General features: G+C 48.5%; 1 protein-coding gene across 4 annotated transcripts in view; it reads right to left on the bottom strand.

Moving 5' to 3' along the window:
* Nucleotides 1–17,043, bottom strand: part of LOC128834536 (24-hydroxycholesterol 7-alpha-hydroxylase-like) — a 74,352-nt gene that overhangs the window by 31,598 nt on the left and 25,711 nt on the right. For 3 of the 4 annotated variants that reach the window (XM_054023423.1, XM_054023421.1, XM_054023422.1), the window contains exons 2-6: nt 12,363–12,498; nt 8,471–8,645; nt 5,337–5,486; nt 4,399–4,492; nt 2,692–2,790 (exon numbers count right to left, since the gene is read on the bottom strand). In XM_054023423.1, the coding sequence (XP_053879398.1) occupies nt 2,692–2,790; nt 4,399–4,492; nt 5,337–5,486; nt 8,471–8,645; nt 12,363–12,498 (654 nt within the window). The remainder of the gene's footprint in view (nt 1–2,691; nt 2,791–4,398; nt 4,493–5,336; nt 5,487–8,470; nt 8,646–12,362; nt 12,499–17,043) is intronic. The other variant, XM_054023424.1, reaches the window with a different exon arrangement.

The raw sequence follows: 17,043 nt of genomic DNA, 5'->3' as shown, positions 1-17,043 counted from the left end.
AATACTTCCCCTCTCGCAAGCACGGAGTCTGAGTGTAACAGAAAATGTTTAATAACATGAGGTAAACGACATCAGCATTAAATTGGAAAAACACCACAAACAGGATTCATAACACAAACCATGAGCAAAAAAAAAACCCACCCCAGCAAGTTGGGCTGTGTCCTTTCCCTTGGGTTCTTGAAACCAGCAACCCAAGGATCACCAAAGTCCCAAAAGTCCAACAACCCCCCAAAGTCTCTGTCCCTGGTCAGTACAGCCCCAGAGTTCGGGGGGGGGGCACGCAGGGTGTTAAGGGGCACCTTACGTGATCCAAGGCCAACGGGGTTCCGCCGCAGCCTTCACCACGAGCCGCTCCACTCCACCAGCTGTCCCGTGAGCTGCTCCCGCCGTCCCATGAACTGCTCTGGCAGCTGCTCCACTCTGCTCACCGACCTGTGAGCCGCTCAGCTCTGCTCCACTTCAGCCGTCCCTTGGGCCGCTCCCTCAAGGCTCCGCTCGGCTAGCTGCTCCTCCAGCCACTCCGCTCCGCTCACCGACCTGTGAGTCGCTCAGCTCCACTCCAGCCGTCCCGCAAGGCTCCACTCTGCTAGCTGCTCCGCTTAACAATATAGCTTCAGGCTCCCCCACTAGTTAACACACAGCCTCAGTGATCTCAGTTCTTTTGTGATTTCAGCTCTTAGCAATTTCAGCTCATAGTAGGGGAGCCCCAATGCTAGTGCACCATTGGCCCAAAGTGAATTCAGCTCAGCAGTCTGTAACTAGACTTCTAATGGAATCAAAGTTAGCTCTCAGAGTAGCAGCCGTGTTAGTCTGTATCCGCAAAAAGAACAGGAGTACTTGTGGCACCTTAGAGACTAACAAATTTATTAGAGCATAAGCTTTCGTGGACTACAGCCCACTTCTTCGGATGCAAAGTTAGCTCTGATGTTCAACAGTGGAGAGAGGAGGTAGTGCAATTGGTGTTTCAACCCCTCAGAGAGGGCCCATACCATCACATACAAATACCTGTTCCCATCCTCTCTCTCTTCACTGGGTTTTGTAACCCATGCCCCTTGTCAAGCAAGTGCTACTTAGGTAATGGTGAAGGACTCACTCAGTCCTTCTGTCATACAACAGTTTCACTGCCCTTGATTCACAGAATCAGGGTAACAAAACTTTATTCTTCCAGCCCCAATAACAGAGAAAACTGGGGATCCCACACCAGCCAAAGTAACCACTTTGAGTTGCTGTTGTTTCATGCCAGGCGAGTGGGTGTGCCTATGCAAACAAGATCAGCCCCTGGAGTTCTTTTCCACACTCGCCATAATTCACCACCAGATGTCAGGGTAGAGCTCATCCTGACTCTGCTTACAGTTAAACTAGAATAGCCCCCTAGTGTGGAGGCAGTTATACTGGTTAAAAAAGTGCTTTATAATAGTATAGTGTATTCCTCTTCCCTTACAGGAAGAGCTATATTAGTATAAAGCACTTTTATATGGATATAACTGCATCTATGCCAGGGTGGGGAATACCAGTATAACTATACCAGTCTAGTTAAAGTGGTAAAACTCTCTAGTGTGGACAAAGCCTGAAAATCCCACCTGAAGAGGTTACTCGCAATAAAGCAATTTTTAATAAGTTTATAGGATGTTGGTCCCAGGATATTAGAGAGACAAGTTGGGTGAGGTAATATTTTTTATTGGACCAACTTCTGTTGGTGGAAGATACAAACTTTCAAGTGACACAGAGCTCTTCTTCAGGTATGGGGAAGGAAATCACAGTGTCTGAGCTAAATATAAGGTGGGACAGATTGTTAAGCATAAAGGTTGGAGGTGATCCAATGCATGTTGGAGGTGATCACTTGAAATGAAGTGGAAAATTGAGGGATAGATGTTATGCATAAGGGGTTTGAATTGGGCAATTAAGGGTAGCAGGTGGTGTGTGTGTTACAAATTGTTTTAATGAGCCATAAAAGGAGCATCCCTATTGAGTCCATAGTTTTTGGTGTCTTGCAGAGTTATGAATTTAAGTTCCCAGGCTCACCTTTTGAAGATGTGTGGTGGGGTGTACAAACCCCACACTGGTGACAAAAGGGTTAAGGAGCAGCTCTGGGCCCAGAAAGCCTCACAGGATAGGCTGAGCTCAAAAGGGAGCAGCTTAGCTCAGTCAGGATGGATGGAGCAGGGGAGCAGTTGTGTGTTTCAGGCTCCTACTGAAAACCTGCCAAGGCCTCACGCAGCGGGGCCAGGCCTCATCAACAGGCCACCCCAGAGCTTTCAATTGAAGAGGTTGATGATGAAGAGATGCAATTGCGAGAGGAAGACCCACTGAACCATGGACAGAGAGGGCTCCAGAGGCTCCCAGTGACGCCAACAGAGAAACAGAAGCCAGGGTATCAAGTGGCCCAGGGAGCAGGCATAGGGGCACTCTACCCCCTAGGCCGCACATTTTGAATTATTGTTTCATTGGGCCCTGGTTTGGAACCTGGTGGAGCAGGGGTGGCCTGGGTTCCCCTACCCCTGGCTATTGATGCTCGCCACTGGGCAACATAACCCAGAGTTCTGCCACCAGACAGTGCTGCCAGGAGCCCCCCCGCCAACAAGGTATTGGGCAGGTTTTCTTTGAGGACGAGTATTGAAAAATAAAATCAGATATGGAGTGATCTGGTCCAATCAAAGAGAAAGAAAGTGTTCCTGCAGCCATCATACTTACAGGCATAGCATTCGCTTGGGAGGCCCAGAGCAATAAGAGAGCATAATTGGGAGCTAAATGTTTTCCATGCAAGTTATCCAGGAGATGCTGCAGCAGTGTCTGTTATAAGTAAAAGCACAAATAATTGGGTACATCCTTCCACCAGTTTATCAATTAAAAATAAAGCTAGTTAACAATCTTCAATGCCAAATTAGATAGACAAGAGCTTCCCAAAGAAGTGAAATTCACTCCTGTGCAGAGGGCCAACATGAGGTCTTGTGAGGACTCAAGGGTCTTGTGAGGACTCTAGTGACTTATGTGGTGTAGGGGCCTTGTGCTGGTATGTGTATGGGGTGAATTTCATGCTGAGAGAATGTATATACCCACAAGTCATCAGCCTGGCTCAGAGGCCAAGATCCTACGAGCACAGCAGATCGTGGACATGCAAGGGAGTCAAGTTTAAATTCACAATTCTTGGTCTGATATATTATGAGACATGAAAGCTAGCAACCACTGGTACATATCAATGATAACCTGGGATGCCCAGATGTCCACTGGCACATGAGTATTTGTTACTGTTAATGGAGATCCACATCTTGAAATTGTTACTGTTTCCTCAAAAACAAAAGGCCAATTACCACGCAGGTTCCATCATCTCAAGTACTCTGACCCAGGCAGCCCTTGTATTTAACAATATTCATTGACCAGAATTTTCACCATTACCTAAGCAGAATAAGTAGAGGAACAAACCCTCTATTGTAGCTGTCAAGTATCAGAGGGGTAGCCGTGTTAGTCTGAATCTGTAAAAAGCAACAGAGGGTCCTGTGGCACTTTTGAGACTAACAGAAGTATTGGGAGCATAAGCTTTCGTGTTGAGGTTCTTACCCACGAAAGCTTATGCTCCCAATACTTCTGTTAGTCTCAAAGGTGCCACAGGACCCTGTGTTGCTTTCTATTGTAGCTGTAACTTAGTGTACCTGGCTTCAGATCTACTTAGTCACCAGCGCCTTCTTCTATCTATTAACCTAAATACCTGTTTGAGGATCTACCCACTCTATACCAGCACTTAAAAAATACCTTGTAAAAGATTTTACATGGCTCACAAACCAGAGCCCCCAGCAGGAAACACTGAAGAAGCCCTTCTCTTGACTCCTTCAGCTGGTGACCTCTGAAAGTGGGGAGGCAAATTTGATGGCCAAACTCAGCTCAGAACTCTCAAGAGCAGCATGTGACAGCTAAGGCCTTGTCTAAACAGCAATTTAGTGTGCACTAAGCTGGGATGTTACTCTACAGAGCTGCATTTGCCATGCACTAACTGACTGTGTGGACCCTGCTACTTTGCACTAAAAGTTCCATAGTGTGTTTTGATCGACTGCAAGTGCACTACAAAACTTTTAGTGTGCAGTAGCAGGGGCCACATGGCCAGTTTGTGCACAGCAGGCTGGTGTGGTGGATATTTACACCCCAGCTTCCAACATGTTAAATCGCCATATAGACAAGTCAAGAGTCTAAACTAAGCTGATTGGTGAGGTTAAAAATGATGGGCCTGAACTTGCTGCCTTTGAAGTCACTATCACATTTTTAAAGTGTATCTATGCGACATGGGCTTGGTAGACCTAATGGTCTCTTCCTGCTCTGAAATGCCTTATGTCCTTTACCCCTGCATACAAAATATAACTGCAGCAATGCTGATCTGGCACTTTATTTAAAATCCTCTGATAGCTTTACCTTGGAATTGCTCTCTGGCGGGTTGGCTCTCTCAGCGTCTGATACCACTTTTTCAAACACTTTTAGAAGCCATTTTTTGGATTTAGACCAGTTTCTGTGAAGAAAAAAACAACAATAAAAGAGGAATTATTTGAAATGCATTGGGGAAAACAATTCAGGCAGCACAGCACAACCTCACTTTCACGGAGGAGGACTCCTCACTTTCTCTCCAAGCCTTCTCAGAGCACCTCGGTACTATTCCAGGGATGGAGAGATGTACCAAGCTGATTTTCAGTACTGTTGAGTCAACTGGAGTCAACACCAGCAGCGGATGCTCAGCAACTCTGAAACCCATAATAGCTAAATACATGGTCCGATGGCCAGAATAGGGACCTGACACTCAGCATTCCTGGATTTTCCTGCCAGCTCTACTACCGGTTTCCTGGATGACCTTGGACAGGTTACTTAGGCCAAATTTTTTCCAAAACTGACCATTAACTTTGGGTGCCTCAGTCTTTGGGTGTCCAATCTGAGAAAACAAGGTCTGATTTTTGGAGCTGCTGAGTACCCACAGCTCCCATCACAATGAGGTCTGTTGGTGCTTACAACTAAAAATAAGGCCCAAGATGTCTCCGGTTGGGCACTGAATACTGAAGTGCTGGCCCAAGAGAATAAAATGACAGGATGGGACGTCTTTTACAAAACCAGCACCCTCATGCAACGGTGTAATTCCATTGACTTCAGTGGAGTTATCCCTGTTTTACACCGGTATACGTTAGAGGAGATTCAGGAGTCTAATTTTTAATGGACAAAATTTAAAGCTCAACTAACACTGAATTTGACTGAAACGGAGTCAAAGGCAGAACATTGTTTTCCGGAGAAATGCTGCTAGGTTACCAGGATAAGACACTTCTAATAGGTTTGCAAGACTTGCCCCATTCCCCCACCTGCTCTGTTACCTCATAAAATACTCAGGCATCTGGGACCCATATTCAAAATCCTCATCATACTTCTGAAAATGCTCTTCAAACTCCTTGATGTCACTCTTGTTTGTTGGACAGACACCTTTTCCAAATAAGATATTTACGGTTGCTGGATACATGACAGATCTGTAACAACAGAAGCACTGCAGCATTAGGCCAATGGGAAGCTGTTCTAGCATCTTGTCAGGTATGTTTGATTACCAACAGAAAAGAAACTCTTTGGGCCTAACTGTGGAACCTTACCTCATGCTGGGATGAAATTCTCCCCTGTGTAGAGGGGCCAGCAGGACTTAAGCCCTCAACACAGAGTTTAAGTGGGACCTATGTGATCAATAACCCCTGCACTTGCCCTCAGTTTGTGGTCAAATTTTACCAGTTAGTGAGCACTTACTCTCCTGAGTAGCCGCAGGATGGCCCTGTGCATTGGAGTACCCTCTCCCCATCCCCATTATCCATCAGTCGGATTCCAAATGAGCTTCCTTGCTAGGACTTCACTAATCAGTAGCTGCAGCAGAACCTCTTCTCCTGGGTGATGCCCACAGCAGGGGCTTAGAAATGTAACCCCACGCCTGGCTGCATTACATTCCCATCCTGAGTCCTGCTGGGCTAGGGGATGCTTCCCCCCCCCCCTCCATCTCCCTTCCAGCCTGCTCATGTCTGTTCCTTCCCTCTGCACAGACCCCCAGCGGATTTCATTGGGGGTCATTAGATCTATGAATTCCTCACACATCTTCCCCTGAACTCCAGCTACTGTTTAATGACTATTAGAGACAGAGATGGTTTCATTTTGTTTGCCTTTCTAAATATCATAAGCAACATTTCTCCTGCTTGCATCTGAAGAAGTGAGGTTCTTACCCACGAAAGCTTATGCTCCCAATACTTCTGTTAGTCTTAAAGGTGCCACTGGACTCTCTGTTGCATTTCTCCTGCTGTCTCTCTAGAGCCATCTGCTGGCTGAATGCATTTCAGCTCCAGGTCAGCTATATAAAGATTTTTCAACCGGCGTGTATTTCAATTCTTTCAGCCCCCATTTTATAACCAACCAACCAAACAAAAGGCGCGTAATAAAGGTGTACAGCACAAGATTTATTATATTCCCCTTATGTGTTTCTGCAGTTGATTATCTTAGTTATGACCTAATTGGCTTGTTAAGTTTTAGGATATGTCTGCACTGCACGCCACTGGCAGGGGTGGCTAGAATATGTGTAGTTATGAGCCTTAGTGAAAAACAAGCCATTTCCATACTGCAGTGAGTAAGCTACACACATCAGTGAAAGGCTCTGGCAGAGTCTTTCCCTGAAACAGGGAAAGGCACTGGTAGCTGCCTGTGGTGGGGAAAAGGAGGCAAAGGTGGGGAGATGCCAGAGCTTTTCCCCACTGCCAGTCTTTCCCGGCTGCCTCCCCCATACCAGAGTCTTTCCCCACTGCTGGAGCCTTTCCCTGGTGCTGGAGAAAGGCTCCAGCAGTGGGACAGTACACTGCTAAAAATAGGGTACAAATCCACAGGGCTCACGCATGTCTTTACGCATCTAAGCAGTGCTTCACCATCCACACTGCTATTTATACCCAGGCTGGGGTTGGGGGAAGAGCAGCTGTACTCTACGCGCAGGGGCGGCTCCAGGCACCAGCGCACCAAGCGCGTGCCTGGGGCGGCAAGCCGTGGGGGGCGGCCTGCTGGTCGCCGTGAAGGCGGCAGTCAGGCTGCCTTCGGCGGCATGCCTGCAGGAGGTCCGCCGGGTCCCGTGGCTTTGGTGGCAATTCGGCGGTGGCTACACCGAAGCCGCGGGACCGGCGGACCTCCTGCAGGCGTGCCGCCAAAGGCCGCTTGACTGCCGTGCTTGGGGCGGCAAAATACATAGAGCCGCCCCTGTCTACACGCCACTTTAAGTTTTGTGCAGAGCAGACGTACCTTGTGACAAATGGCATTGGGTCTACAACATCTGAATGCCTCACTTTACAAATATGGATCAGCTTCATTTCCACATAATCACAGGCCTGCCAAAATGTATATGAGCCGCACAACTGGGGAAAAAGCACTGTGTTATCAACAGATGAGACGTGTACGGCTCTGCCCAGGCAAATATGGAATAAACTTCCCCAAGAATTGAGATCCATCATAAACCTCATCACTTTCCACTCCGAGTGCAAGGTGTAGTTCTTTGACCTTGCCTTCTCTAATATAGCAACAGGTATATTTATATGGGGAGGGATAGCTCAGTGGTTTGAGCATTGGCCTACTAAACACAGGGTTATGAGTTCAATCCTTGAGGGAGCCACTTAGGGATCTGAAACAAAAATCAGTACTTGGTCCTGCTAGTGAAGACAGGGGGCTGGACTTGATGACCTTTCAAGGTCCCTTCCAGCTCTCTGAGAGAGGTATATTGCTATATATATATATTTTTAAAAAAAAGCCCACTCCCTACCAAAAAGACACTCCACTGCACACGCTTCTCCCTTGGGGAGAGGATGAGAGAACAAATGCACATGACAGATGTTAGTCACATTGCTTAATGCAACTATAAGAAGGTGCTTAGATACCGTGGTCATGACTGCGATATAAAAATCTGTACAGAATATTAGACTATCAGGTACTTCTTGCACAACTGGCACGAAATCCTGGCTCCACTTAAATCAATGGCAGAACTCTCATTGACTTCACTGGGGACAGGGTTTCACCCCGGATCTTTATGGGAATTGTTTAGTTCTGCCAAGGGGTACATGAGCCAGGGCTTGTCAATATGACTTGAGAAGCTTCCTAGACATGTGAAGCCTTGACCAGAGGTCCCCTTTGCAAATACCTTGGTAAGTAGAGGAGGCCGTGCTTACTTTTTTTCAAAACTTTTAACAGATTTTTCTCCGTGGCAGCCAGTCCCAGCCTCCACCCTCTCCAGACCCAATCACTTTATGAGCTGCACCAGCCAGCTCTAAGCCATCAGGCACAGCGAAGCAATGAATGGCTTGCTCTGCATTCCTGGAGGAGTTTCTTCTGGGATCCCACAGCCCAATCTCCACCTGCAGACTTTATAATACGGTCACTGCTGCTGCTACTATTTATTTAGCAAAGAACATGGACATCTGTTCAATAGAGCACGATTATAAAAGTCACATACCTTATTAGATCACTGAGATTCTCAGTTCCTGCTGTGCCCAAGCAGTCCATGTGCTCGTGTAATTCTTGACACAGAGTCCCAGCAAAAAGGTACAGGCTAGAGGTACCCATTTTTCCTTTCATCATGCTATAGAGTCTGCTATGGTTCCGATAAAAGATTTCTGCAGGAACTGAAGCTTTAAATACAAAAAAGGGAGGAAGTGTAAAGGTTTTGGAAACTAGCCCAGGTAAATTTTAAATGTCAAAAGTGTCTATTTTGTATATTACTTGTGATACTGGTTTCAGTTTACTGTAATCTTACTCTCTATGGGTGAAATTCAGACCCATGAAGATTTTATTCCCACAGCCTGCATTTCTGACCTTGTAAAGGGATCAGCAGTGGTTAACACCCAGACCCCACTAAGTTTTACTTCTCCTGCTCAGTAGGGAACTTCCTCCTTCTGCCTTATAAAGCTTCAGTCTTGTAAATAAATATGCCAGACACTTCCCCTGATTTACGTGCCAGGCAGTTCCAAAAGCACGTTTTGGAGCTTCATGTCGAAAGCATACAGAATCGCTGCTCCATTACCTGCACTGAGAACCTGCTAGGCTTGGGGGGATGGGGCTGTATGGGGGGGGAGTTCAAGGAGTTACTGTTAATCTAAAAAGCTGTAAGTGGTTTGGGATCTAAGTGTTTATTGCTCAACAGTTCCCCGCACTTTCTCCTCTGCAGCGGGTGCCGCTATGCACTCTGGGAAGCCATTCCCCTTGGTCTCAGCCCTTGGGGACAGTCGGACAGCAGTGCGTTGAGATGAAGCCTGGTGGAGGTACGGGGGTGACACCACCATCACCGGGGCCCAGCTGAGGACATTAACAGGTGTCATTTCTTCATTTTGATAATCTGGTCACTTTATTCAAGCCTTGTATTAAATAGTAGGTGTCATCACAGCAGGTCCCAGGACCCTATGAGGAGCACCATTTCTGTGGGGAGTTTAAGCAATGTACGTGCTTTTAAATATTTGAAATAGTAAATGGGCCTGATTCCATTCTCCGACAGTTTTCACTCCTCTCCCCTGTGTGGTGTTCGTGAGGGCCAATATGTGGGAATACATTTCATGGTGTCTAACAGTGCTGCCAACTCTCACAATATCTTGATGCCCCAGGTGTTGGAGTCAAATGACTGCATAAGAATTTCAGCTTTCATTTGAGAACAAAATAAGTTTCTGGCCCTCCTGGCTGTGAATAAAAGTTTGAAAATGTGACCTGAGTGGTCCAAAAGGCAGCAACCCTGAAATGTATTATTTTGAAAATAATCTCATGATTTTGAGGGACCTGACTCATGATTTTGAAATCTTGAGATCGGCAATACTGGGATAGGTGATTAAACACTGGTGCAGGGGAAACTCTTGCCGTCCATTGGCACATTGTTGTTTTATGGCTAGCAAAGTCAGATTGCACCATATGTATTTGGAGGTGGAAAATGCAGCCTTCAGTAGACAGCTGCTGGCTGCACCATCCACGCCCATTTTTAGGGTGATCAGAACTGCCCTATTTTGGTTCTCATCACTGCAAACATGCAAAACATCTAATCTTCTATCAACTCATTCCACTTACCATTGCTTAAAGGATGTGTGAATGGGATTCAAGTTTGGCATAACACACCAGCAAAGTGTGTCCTGTGTTCTCCTCTACTGCCTCTTCTGCTAGAGGAGAACAGCTTACTATTGCTACCAGCTAACAGTTTCTCCTTTTCTTCAAGTGGTAGAAGTCTGTCCTATGGCTCTGAAGCTCTTACATGTGCTTACCACAAAGAGGCCCTGATACCTGGTTGGGGCTGTTAAGTTTTACTGCAATACAAACAACAATATGGGTTGTTGGTTCAAAAATCTACTGATGACATGTTCTGGGGTCATTAGACATGTTCAGGGCTTTGGACAACAAATAGTTACATCTGTGTGTGACAGTCTGGGGAATATGTTGGTGTCAATTTATAAATTTCATTTAGTTTTGTGAGGATCATTTATGATTGTAACCTGCATTGTGGATTAGAATCTCCATTTTCTATATGACCCATTTTTGTGTCTGGCGCTGAGCATCATTTTGAACTGGCATATGTGTAGCTTGCTCCAGATGTATAACAAAGCCAGAGAGGACGGGGTTGGGTAGTGACAGGACTGGTAGTGACATTTCTCAAGCTGGGGAGAGCTAACACAAGAAGCGTCATCCAGCCAGCTCCAAGGGAATATGAGCTTGCTAGTGACTCTTATCTACTGCTGCTGGGGGGCTCGGGAGGACTGGGGCACAGGTTCCAGGGTCTAGGTGGCTGGAGTGCAGTGTCCCACTGCCATGAGGGATGTCAGACATGGGGTCTGCACCTTGAGAGTGCCCCTGAGTGTCCCAGAACTGGGAACAATGATCTGTCACTACCCAGATCCAGGGAGTTTAGTGGCCCCTGCAGTTGGATACTCTCACGATAGACTGGTGTCTATCCAGAGAGCAGGACTGGCCCAGGCAACGACATTGTGTATTGCATTTGCCCCTTAACTTTGTGATTTGATTGTGGATTAAGATATGCATTTAAGATCTGATCCAAAGACCCAGGGGCTATGGATAGGGTTACCATATTTTGTGCCTCCAAATGGAGGACACTCCAGGGGCCCCGGCCCCGCCCACGCCCCCCGCCCCAACTCCGCCCCCTCCCTAAAGTCTCCGCCCCCTCCCCTGCTTCCCGCGAACATTTAATTCGCGGGAAGCCTGAAGCAGGTAAGGGGGGGGGGGATGGGGGGAGGAGATGCGGGCCCAGGCTGCCCCCCCCCCGGCGGCTCCAGCCTGGGTCGGCTCGGGCCCTGGGGTGCCAGCCCCGGCCGACCACCCCCGGCCCGCCCAGCACTGCCGGCCCCCGGCGGCCCGGCGCACCCCCGGGCTCCCCGCGGCCCCGGACCGGCTCCCGGACCGGCCCCCCGGCCCAGCGCACCCCCGCGGCTCCCGGCCCGGCGCACCCCCGCGACTCCGCGGCCCGGCGCACCCCCCGGCCCCGCGACCCCGGACCGGCTCCCGGACCGGCCCCCCGGCTCAGCGCACCCCGCAGCTCCGCGGCCCGGCGCACCCCACGACCCCGCGACCCCGGCCCGGCGCACCCCACGGCCCCGCGACCCCGGCCCGGCCCCCCGGCCCGGCGCACCCCCGCGGCTCCGCGGCCCGGCGCACCCCCGCGGCTCCGCGACCCCGGCCCGGCCCCCCGGCCCGGCGCACCCCCGCGGCTCCCGGCCCGGCGCACCCCCGCGGCTCCGCGGCCCGGCGCACCCCCCGGCCCCGCGACCCCGGCCCGGCCCCCCGGCTCAGCGCACCCCCGCGGCTCCGCGGCTCGGCACACCCCCCGGCCCCGCAGCCCCGGACCAGCTCCCGGACCGGCCCCCCGGCTCAGCGCACCCCCGTGGCTCCCGGCCCGGCGCACCCCCGCGGCCCGGCGCACCCCGCGACCCCGGCCCGGCTCCCGGCCCGGCCCCCTGGCGCACCCCCGCGGCTCCGCGGCCCGGCGCACCCCCGCGGCCCCGGACCGGCTCCGCGGCCCGGCGCACCCCCCAGCGGCCCAGCCCCGCGGGCCCGGACCGGCTCCCGGCACTGCGCCCCCTGCTCCCCGCCCGGCCCCGCGCCCGGCCCGGCCCGGCCCTGCGACCCCGGCCCGGCCCCGCACAGGCCCCGGCCAAAGAGGCCCCGGCCGAGCCCTCCCTCCCTCCCGATTTTCCCGGACATGCCCGGCTTTTGGGGATTTCCCCCCGGACGGGGATTTGAGCCCCCAAAAGCCGGACATGTCCAGGAAAATCCGGACGTATGGTAACCCTAGCTATGGATCACGTCTTTAACCTTGATGGGTGGCTAGATTAGCTTTCCTTTGAAAGTGAGATATCCCTTACTTGTGCGCTGGACCGTTTGCTGCACCGCCTGCTCAAAATCTATGTCCTTAGATGTAAAAAATGCTTCAATCCCCTCTTCCTCAGTCACAAAGGTGAATCGGTTTCCCAGAGCAAACACTGTGAATACTGGCCCATACTGCAAAAACAAGGAGTTAAAAAATTAATGACTTTTGCAAAGACATTTTATGGGAGACCACAGCTCTGATCCTGCAACAGGAATTGCACCAGTACACTAGAAATGTTGAGATGGTAAGAGAGAAAGAAAATAAAACCAAAGTAGGGGTAGAGGGGTGCAGCTTCACTATCTAAAATCCTTGTTCAAGAGCAAACAGACGTAAATAAATTAGATTTGAATTCATAGATTTTAAGGTGAGAAGAGACTCTTGTGATCATCTCCTCTGACCAGCTGCATGGCACAAGCCACAGAATTTCACACAGTGATTCCTACACAGAGCACAATTATGGTTCAGCTATCACATAACTTCTAGAAAGACATCCCGTCTCGATTTAAAGACTCCAAATGACAGAAAAACGACTGCACCCCTTGGTAATCTGATCCAATAGTTATTACCCTCACGGTTAAAGAGTTGCATCTTATTTCCAATTTGAATTTTTATAACAAACTTCCAGACATTGGATCTTGTTATGCATTTGTGCTAGATTAAAGAGCCCCCTAATATCAAATATGTTTTTCTTGTGTAAGTATTTAAAGACTACGTCTTATCAAAACAAGGTTAAGTTAAATAGATTGAGGTCCTTAAGCTTTTCATTGTAATATGTGTTTTCCATCCCACAAATCATTGCTGTAACTTTTCTCTGAACTTAGCTTATCTAACATCTCATATCTATCCAACGCAATTCTTTCCCAAAACATCCAGCAATGAGAGAACCCACTACACTCACAATCCAAACTCTCCCAACTGTTTGGAAGGTAGAGCATTACTTTTCACCAGTTTTTTGTCTTTGAACTTCATTTGGGCTGTAATTATTGTGTGGTCTGTTCAGCAGAGCTGTCTTTGGGAGCCTAAGTTTATGTTAGGGAGACAGGTAAAATATTTTCAAGTAGACTTATAACAACACACTGAATTCTAGAGAGAAAAGATTGTCCTGTGGTTAGGGCCCTAGTCTAGAACTTGGGAGGACTGAGTTCAATTCCTCATTGTATCGCAGATGTCCTGTGTGAACCTTGTTAAAAACACAGTCTCTGTGCCTCAGTTCCCCATCTGTAAAATGGGAATAATAGTTCTCCTCTGCTGGGATGTTGTGAGGATAAACACATTAAAGCAGGGGTTCTCAAACTGGGGGTTGGGACCCCTCAGGGGATTGTGAGGTTATTACATGGGAGGTCACAAGCTGTCAGCCTCTACGCCAAACCCCGCTTTGCCTCCAGCATTTATAATGGAGTTAAATATATTTAAAAGTGTGTTTAATTTATAAGGGGGTTGCACTCAGAGGCTTGCTATGTGAAAGGGGTAACCAGTACAAACGTTTGAGAATCACTGCATTAAAGGATGTGTGGTGCCCAGATTACTATGGTAATGGGGACTATAGAAGCACCTAAAATAGATTTCACAAGAGAGCAGTAGCAACATGAATTCAGTGCTTGTGAGATACCAGACAGAGATTAAAGAAGTCCTCACTATCCATTGGAGTTGGTCATAACATTTTTTTGACAAAGAGTGGGTGGAAAGTGTAGGGAAGAGACCTCAATATTGATGCAAAAATGATATTAGTAAAATTATTATAACTTATTTTTATAATGTTAGGTCATTACAAACATGTCTGCACCTTTACTGAGTCTTAGGAGATACATATAATTACTTTCATACATATGGTGGTTGGAGAAAAGTACCTCATCTGCATATATTTTTGTTTATTTAATTATATGAAACATCCAAGCTAAGGAAATTCCTAGGAATTTTGTTGTCTGTCAATATGAGTCAAGGAAGATAACACTATATTTATACAAACCCTAAATTGCAGCTTTTATCATTCCTATTTTACTTTAATGCTGTATTATTTGCTTTGATGCTCTCTTTTACAATATTATAGTCAATGTTTACTGCAATTTGTGTTTTGTATAAAATATTTCATTGCAAATTGTGAACTCTGTAAGAAGTGCTGGGTCAAGAGACTAACCAACCAACCAGAGCATCTTATCACAGAACAGGACTGCGAAGAGGTCCACTCATGGCAAGTGCACTTCCTTGGGGATGGAGCTGCGAATTAGCTTTTTGTCCCACCTGGCACCCCTTTCTGTCAGTTGCTCATGCTATAGCCCCCCCTCAGTGACTCGAGAGTCTCTCTCTTTGAGACTCAGCCCTCTGGCCAAGTGACTATATAAGCACCCTCTTCCAGAGTAACAAAGTCCCATTGGACAAGCTGTCCATATACCATTTCCAGCACTCTTCTGTTCCATCTCCAGGTCTTGTGCCACTTTGGAACACTCACTCACACTCACTGGACCCACTCACTACTGTGGGTTCCAGCCCAGGGACTCTAGGACTAGCAACCTGTTCAGTCCCAGACCCCGTTGCTGTTTCCCTGAGCTCTTTCCTACCTCACTTCTCTATCTCCTTTCCTATCTCTGGGTTCACCATTGAAGCATCCTCCGTTCCCCTGTGGCTACTTCACCCCTCTTGTTGAATTCCCTAATCAAGGGCAGGACGCAGGGATTACCTTCCCCTTGGATTTCCTCCTTGGCCAATCCCCTTTCCCTGGAGGGAGTGACTTCAGGCCCCTTCGCTGAAGCCCATTCCTTTGTTGTTGTCTTTGTTTCTTTTTTGGCACAGCAGCCTCATCATACAAGGCAATGACCGACACTTTCTTCATTCATGTTTAGCCTTTTCTCTTTATGTCCTTTCGCTCAGCCCAGTATCCTTAAGGAAATGCACCAAGGCTTTTTTGCATTATTCCATTCTCACTAGTCCCGTTAGGGAGCAATCTTTGATTCCAAGCCAAGTCAGTTTTTCATAAAGAAACTTTCTTTCCAAAGAATATTGCCCACAATGACCAACGGGTTCTTTGGTTTTGCACACATTACACGGCCCATCTTTATGTCTTTTAAATAAGTTTAACTTATCATTTAAGACACAGTGACCTACTAAGGCCTGGTCTACACTACGACTTTAATTCGGATTTATCAGCTTTAATTCGAATTAACCCTGTAACCGTCCACACAACGACGCCATTTAATTCGATGTAAAGGGCCCTTTAAATCGATTTCTGTACTCCACCCCAACGAGCGGAGTAGCGCCAAAATCGATTTTAGCAATTCGAATTAGGGTTAGTGTGGCCGCAATTCGATGGTATTGGCCTCCAGGAGCTATCCCACAGTGCATCATTGTGACCGCTCTGGACAGCAATCCGAACTCGGATGCACTGGCCAGGTAGACAGGAAAAGCCCCGCGAACATTTGAACTTCATTTCCTGTTTGCCCAGCGTGGAGAGCACAGGTGACCACAGATACCTCATCAGCACAGGTAACCATGCAGGCTGATAATCGAAAAAGAGCACCAGCATGGACCGTGAGGGAGGTACTGGATCTGATCGCTGTATGGGGAGAGGATTCAGTGCTTGCAGAACTTCGTTCTAAAAGACGAAATGCAAAAACTTTTGAAAAAATTTCCAAGGGCATGATGGAGAGAGGCCACAATAGGGACTCTGAGCAGTGCCGCGTGAAGGTCAAGGAGCTCAGACAAGCCTATCAAAAAACAAAGGAGGCAAACGGTCGCTCCGGGTCAGAGCCGCGGACATGCCGCTACTACGCCGAGCTGCATGCAATTCTAGGGGGGGCTGCCACCACTACCCCACCTTTGTTCGTGGATTCTGGGTCGGGGATAGTCTCGACGCCTGAGGATTCTGCCGATGGGGTAGAGGAGGAGGAGGAGGAGGAGGATGAGCTTGCAGAGAGCACACAGCACTCCATTCTCCCCAACAGCCAGGATCTTTTTATCACCCTGACTGAAGTACCCTCCCAAGCCAGTACCCAAGACTCTGACCCCATGGAAGGGACCTCAGGTGAGTTTACCTTTTAAAATATAAAACTTGTTTTAAAAGCAAACGGTTTTTAATGATTACTTTGCCTGACTTTGCATTCGCGGTCAGTTCAGCTACTGGAAAAGTCTGTAGCTACTGGAAAAGTCTGTTAACGTGTCTGGGGATGGAGCGGAAATCCTCCAGGGACATCTCCATGAAGCTCTCCTGGAGGTACTCCGAAAGCCTTGCCAGAAGGTTTCTGGGCAGTGCATCCTTATTCCCTCCTCCATGGTAGGACACTTGACCACGCCATGCTTGCAGCAAGTAATCTGGTATCATTGCCTGACAAAGCCTGGCAGCGTATGGTCCCGGTGTTTGCTGGCATTCAAGCAACATCCGTTCTTTATCTTGTTGTGTAATCCTCAGGAGAGTGATATCACTCCTGGTAACCTGGTTGAAATACGGGAACTTAATTAAGGGGACAGAGGTGGCCGTTCCTACTGGGCTGTTTGCCTGTGGCGGAAAATAAATCCTTCCCTGCAGTTAGCCAAGCGCAGATGGGAAATTGGCCCTGAAGTTTTCCGCGTTTGGCTAGCAGGGATCTTCCCTGTTACCAGCCACGCGGTGGGGGGAGGGTACCGTGATCATCCCAGAGAATTCATGGCGAGGGGGGGGGTCGGCGGCGGGGGGGGGGGTAGTTTGG

Source organism: Malaclemys terrapin, chromosome 3, assembly GCF_027887155.1.
Source record: "Malaclemys terrapin pileata isolate rMalTer1 chromosome 3, rMalTer1.hap1, whole genome shotgun sequence".
In the NCBI taxonomy this organism is placed as follows: Eukaryota; Metazoa; Chordata; order Testudines; family Emydidae; genus Malaclemys; species Malaclemys terrapin.
This window is presented reverse-complemented; position numbering and strand designations above follow the sequence as displayed.